Below are 6,461 nucleotides of genomic sequence, written 5' to 3'. Positions count from 1 at the left end.
AAAATAATACCATCAACAACAACAAAAATACAAAACACTAACAATCATAGTTTTCAGTTGCTACTTCTGCTGCTTCTGTTACTAGCAAAGTAACATTCACACAATCATACAAACATGGATGCTGAAACGGAGGGACTACCACCCAATAACACCGTCGTCGAGGTGACAAGCGCCGAAACGGATTTAGCTACCCGACGTCGCCTCTTCAAGACACAACCGTCGACATTGGCCTCGCGGCGTCAGCAGGCGGTGTGTGTACGAAGGGCGCATAAAATGTATGGAAGTGGCAAAAATCCGAATGTCGTGTTGGATGGCCTGAATATGACTGTTCCTAACGGCTGTATGTAAGTATGAACTAAAGTAATTTTATATTCTTGCAAAAAATCAAAAATAAAATAAAAAAGCAGGGAAACACAATAAATGTATATATATATATATACTTTACTTTCGAGTACTTTAGAGCGTACCAGGTAAAGCATTTTTGCATGGAAATTTTTATTTTCTTATTTTTTTTTGTCAAACGTATGGGTCACTTTTTTAAATTGTTGTTTTATCTCCCGTACTTACAGTCGCACCTAAAATGTTGTTCCAAAATGCATTGACCTCAAATACGCGGTTCTAGTACTTACCCACCTAATGTCAGTAAATTAAAGCTTGCCAAAAATAATTACATTTTTGCTAACAGTGTATTTAGATTCGAAGGCAATTTCGAGATTTTTTTTTTTTGGCCGAATGTTTGCAATTATTAAATTTGTGCAACGGAATTTTTTTGATAATTCCCAAAAAAATAAAAATTTTAGTAATAAAAGCAGCCATCATCAAAATATGTTAAAAGGCAAGAAAAAAAATTGAAAATGCCTCAAGGCACAGTTACACTAGACTTAACTTACTCAACACGTCAATTTAGCCAGAATGGAAAATATTTTGTTTTTGTATTTTCCTTTTCAGGAAATTTAAGTCAACACTAACTGAACCTTTACAAAAATACTTAACCGAACGTTGATTTGTTTTTGTTAGCTGTGTGGTGGTACGGTCTAATGTTTATATGTATGTATATTTTTTTAGTGCAAAAGGAACAAGCACCCAAAACATTAAGTAAAAAAAAATACGGGTATATAAAATAACTACAACATAAATCTATAAAACATTGTTTGGGGTTTATGCAGAAAATATATGGCAACACCCAAAACATATAAATCCGAGTTGTGTGTGAGGCAGGGAAATCGGCAAATTTTGGGTTGAAGAAACTGACACATAAAAATGAAATAAAATCACAAATCACTGTGCAGTTAAAGCTGCTGCATAAGTGAATGGGTTTGCTGTGAATAAAAGTTCTATAAAAGATGAAATTAAGTTAGTAAGCGAATATGGCGCTTGAAATTAAAATTAAATACGGGAATACAAGTGTAACCCAAAAGCTATTGAACCATTTAAATATGAGTATTTTTCCCACTTAAGTTTTCTATTTTGTTTTAGTTTTCTCTTGTTTTCCTATCCCTTTTTAATTTTCTATACCAAACACTATTTCCACAACTAAAACTATAACTGTCATCTTTCTGATAGCCATTTATTTTTTTGACAGCGTTGGGACCCAAAGTAGTAAAACGCGATAATGTATTTTCCTTTTTTGTTATTCCCCTGGCATATTAAGGATGGATAGAAAAGTAAGTCAGTTTTGCCTTTTTCCGCAATTTGTGTTTAACTTGATACCTTAGGCACAATCGGCTGTTTTTTGGCTCTCTTTGGCAAGTGTCGAATACTATTTTCAAGGACTATTTTTATATTTATAGCTACACAGTAAATATTTTCGTATATTAATGAATATTTTTCAAGCCTTTTTGTCTGATCAATAGCCAGAAATTGTAGGTCGATGTATAAAAATATATCCCCATTTTCTCTAAAGCACAGGTGGAGTCACAAAATGCATTACACAACTCATGCTCGGAAAAGCTGAAAGCCGATAATTTCGAAAACAATGCAATGTTAAGCTTGCTTGAATTGGCTGTCAGTTACCCGTGAGTACCTCCGTGTGGAGTCTGGGAAACTTAAAAGCGGCCGGATTCCTACTTTGGCTATTCCCGTTAATTCCTCGAAAAATTCGGAACACATGAACTTTCCTCTTCTTCTACAGAGCGCTGCCCGCCCAACAGGTTCTGCAAGGTATCTGGCTCTTCTTCATTTCTGCAGCTTTTCGGGTTTGCAAAATGGCCTGTTAGTAGTCTCATGGCTGTGAATAAGTTCTTCCCTCTGTCGAGAATGTGCAGACCTTTCGACCGTGCGAAACTAGCCCATCTATCACTTGCTTCTTTAAGAGATGGAAGTCTTAGGATGAGCTCGCAGGTAGCGAGTGGTATGGCTAAATCCAGCCAGGATTGCGAAAGTATGTAAAACGGACCTGTTCTCTAGTTTTGAACCATCAATGTAGTATTTATTCAGAAAATGGAAAAGTAAAGCTGAAATAATGTTATTGTTGAACGTATCTAGACATAAAATTGTAGAGTTGCCACCTGTTTGAAGTTTTCAGTTTAAGTAAATTGATAAGGTAAAATAAATATTGCAATATGGCCGTAAAAATAACTAGGTTTAAGGAGGCGTACTGCCGCCTGTTTGAAAATTTTAATTTAATTTAATTGTTAAGATAAATTAAATATTTCATATTGATATCAAAGTAGTAGGAAAGTTTATTGCCGAAAACATTTTTTTAGGAGGGTTGCTACCTGTTTAAATAATTTTATCAAATTAAATTGAGAGATTTAAGAAAGTTTAGTGCCGAAAAAAATTTAGAAAAGTTTACTTCAGTTTAATTAACAAGATAAGCTATTTATTACAATATGGGTATCAAACGAAAATATTTGAGAAATTTTTGCTTTAGAAATATCCTTCTTAAAAAAAGAAATCCTCTAAAAAGCTCATAAATATCACAATTCACGTCTCATGAACAATCTCGAAAATGTATCTGTCACTCAACTGCTGAGGGCTCTTCTGAGAAATACAAAGAAACAAATAACACTCGGAAAACACAAGCATCAGCAATGTTGATTAAACGAAGTGTCTTAAAAAATGTATCAATCTATCGACTGTATTTTGCTGCGCCACTTAACCCATTTGATTGTACTCTACTTTTCTGCAACTATCAACACTAAATATCTGCACAGCTGTACTATGTAGACTCCATCTTCCTTCTGTATGTTGCAGGTATATTTACGTGTTTGTACATGTAGATATATAAATAGGTTCGAAGCGCTATATGTAAGATTTTCTTTTTCCCTTTATTATGTACATATTTATGCCGATATTGCATGTTGGCGGGATTTGAAGTTTTTGCTTTATTGTGTGTGTACGAGTTAGCTTACAAAGGGCACATTTCGCCAACTCTCATAAATATGTAAAACGAAAACTCTTATGTTTCTAAAAGATGTATTGACACTTGAAACCTGTAAACAGTAACACATGGAAATTTACAGTAAGAAGTACCTGAAAGTGTGCGTCTATACATATATGTATGTGCATTCGTGTATGTATGTACTTTTGTGCCCCGCAAGAAATTTGCGGTGATAATGAATTAGTTGCCGTGACTTAAATGTGAAGTTATTCGTTTATGATTTTATATTCTTATAACTTTTGGTGGTGAATAGGAATTTTTATTTTCTCGACTTATGAGCCATGAACATGAAATGGCCACTTGACTTGCGGTTAGCTTAGTTGGATGTCACAGTTAGGCAGATAGGGGAAATTATAGAATACCGCGACTAGAAGTTATAGAGACGGCAGAAATCAATCCAAGAGAGTTTGAAGATGACACAACGCCGAAACCAGTTTGTCTCCAAACCATATTTGTCAGGAGATGACGGATATTCATTCCACAGGACCACTTCAACTCCAGGAACATGCAGCATCAAGGATCAGATGTGATTTTTAGTCTTTACGCGAATGTGCTAGTTTACGGATAGCGTTCGCTAAATTACATGAAGCAAGGCTGCCCAAGGGCTCCGATCCTTGTCCGGTGACATAATTTAAAAGGTAATTTTTCTCCTTAACTCCTCAGCCATGAGGTTCCCTGCACTGCCACCGTGGACTGGCAAACATATAAGTCTTACGGAAAATGTATGAGACACCTTGCTCTACCCGGTCTTCTCTTGAGTGTGTAAAGAATAAACCGCTTGAAATCAAGATGGAGTCGAAGTGATCCGTGTAATTTGCGGCGTAATAGAAACTTTCAGGTGCTTTAGAGTGTCCTGACGCTGGCCTTGTTAGGCATCTGGTTTCACCGAGACTGATTGCAGCCCGTGCTTCGGCAGTTCTGCTTGCTCTATGAAAAGCTATTATGTTTAGCATGGCATTAAGTCCCAGATAGTGCAGCACATGTCGTAGCTCTCTCTAGGAAATTCCACCAATTAATGGTGTATTAAATCACGGCCGACTGAGATCGAAACTGAGTAACTCACTTCATACTGGGATTTTAGTCTAAAGATTTCCGTATATTCTCCAGCTAGGAACGATTGGAAAGGTGGTCTACTGTCGGAAAATGATGGTTCGCCTCGGATCTAAATTTCAAAGGATCGCAGATACGGCAAGAAATACTTGCCATAGACGAGGCGGCTTGTCCCATAAGAAATAGTAGGTCTCCATCACGGAACTTCCGTTGACAGCCAGCCGGCGGTAGTAAACTCGAAAGTAGTTTGGAAATGTTGTGCATCGCAGCAAGGGCTCTTACCGGCTTCATTACAGGGCACTGTGCTATTGCACCATTGTTCCATCGATTGCGTAAACAAACAAGCTCCCTCTGCAGATGTTGTTAGTATGAGGAAGAGGAGAAATCGATACTGACAATATAGAATAACCTCGGTTTGCAGAATGTGCCTCCTCCGGCATTCGCAAAGGGTAAAGGCTCTGTTATGCATACTTGGCATTGCTTGAGAGCTGTCACATAAGGAATCTGTTAAATGAGTTTCGCGTGTAAGCGGTTTCCCAACGCACAGCATTACATACATAAAAGTGTGTTGGTTTTAATTTCTTATTTCTTAAAAATGCTATAGCAGTGCATGCAATGCCAAGTTAGCAGTTCACTTAGTCACCAGTTTAAGACAGCATTAGGTCAGATCATATATAAAGTAAAAAAAAAGATGCTCCTAACCTAGGTTTTCAAACAAAACGGAAGGCCAAAATTTAACTGAAAGGAAACCCTAGCTGGTTTTTTCTTTCCTTTCTTTAAATTTTTAGCAAGACCACTGACTCAGTATTTCCTGCCGAGTACATGCTGTCATTGTGCTCTCCATTTAAACTCCACTCAAAACTCATAAATAAAATATCGTCGAAGTAGGTAGATGTCTATATATGCAAGTATGTATTAGCGGCTGGCTAACCATGAATAATTCGAAAGTTGTAGCAGAAAAGGGCAACGACAACCAGAAATCAAGAAATCACAAATAAAACGGAGAGACAAAAACAGAAAAGAGTAGCAAAAAAATACTACAAAAAAAAAGGAAACAGATAGTTCTATGTCCCTTTTAGTATTCCGCCGAGCTTTTGTAACCCATCCAACAATGATACGATAATGCGTGCGAATAGGAAAATCCGAAAAAAATACCACATAAAATACGAGTAAATAAAAATAAAATATTGCAAAAATGTTGAATGTGCAACTTTCAATTTTTTATGGCTCGCCAACAACAAATTTATGTGAACGTGGTGACGGTGGCTTCGGCGACCACAAATCGTGTGGTCAATACACATAATTTACAATGCTACAAAATGTAATATTAATAAAAACACGAAGAGAAACAACAACAACAACTAAGAAACGGAGAAAAAACTAAAACAAATGAAGTGGTCGCTCAACATCAATTCAAAACCAGCGTTAACGCCAACGCCGACGCTGACGTCAATGCCGATGCTAACGTCAAAGTAAGCTCTAGGACTTTTGCACGTACTTATGTACGTATGTGTGTACTCGCATGTGTGTATGTATGACCATTGGCGAGCATTGCGTTGATAATGAGCGGGCGAATGTGAAAGGATGAAACAGGATGAATAGCCTAGAATGGTCAAGGGCGCACGCGTGCTATGCTGATACGTGTATAAAGATGGACACATAAAGAGCAATGGACCGAAAGTGTGTGGGAGTGGTGGGGATGTGCCGGTGTGCGTGTGCGTGTGGCATGCGAAGGACAATGAATGTGTTGTCCGGTGAAAGTTGTGCACATAAACACGTTTTCCAATGAATTCTTGCTATCTGTTACTGTTGCTGTGGAGACGCAAAAAAAAAGCTGTGGTTTTCATGGGCACAGGAACTCGAAACTAAAACCACATACATACATATTAATGAGCTGAACTTGTTGTCATTTTACTTGTATGTTTTTTTTTTTTATGTGCTTGCCAATAATGAGTGTGGCATGCTGCTGATAAAGGAGTTTCTAATAAATTGATTGGATTCGCAAATAAATTGCAAATTACAAATTATG

General features: G+C 37.1%; 1 protein-coding gene across 1 annotated transcript in view; it reads left to right on the top strand.

Moving 5' to 3' along the window:
* The first annotated feature begins 6 nt into the window (after positions 1-6).
* The window catches only part of LOC118740180 (ABC transporter G family member 20), a 140,829-nt gene continuing 134,374 nt past the window's right edge, over positions 7-6,461 (top strand). Inside the window, exon 1 of the mRNA XM_036471680.1 lies at positions 7-344. Within this exon, the coding sequence (XP_036327573.1) occupies positions 115-344 (230 nt within the window). The 5' untranslated portion in view covers positions 7-114. The remainder of the gene's footprint in view (positions 345-6,461) is intronic.

This window comes from Rhagoletis pomonella, unplaced genomic scaffold (genome assembly GCF_013731165.1).
Source record: "Rhagoletis pomonella isolate Grant_MI unplaced genomic scaffold, Rhpom_1.0 Rhpom_scaffold_00001, whole genome shotgun sequence".
NCBI classification, from domain to species: Eukaryota; Metazoa; Arthropoda; class Insecta; order Diptera; family Tephritidae; genus Rhagoletis; species Rhagoletis pomonella.
Note: the sequence above shows the minus strand (reverse complement) of the source record. Positions and strands in the feature narration are given on the sequence as shown.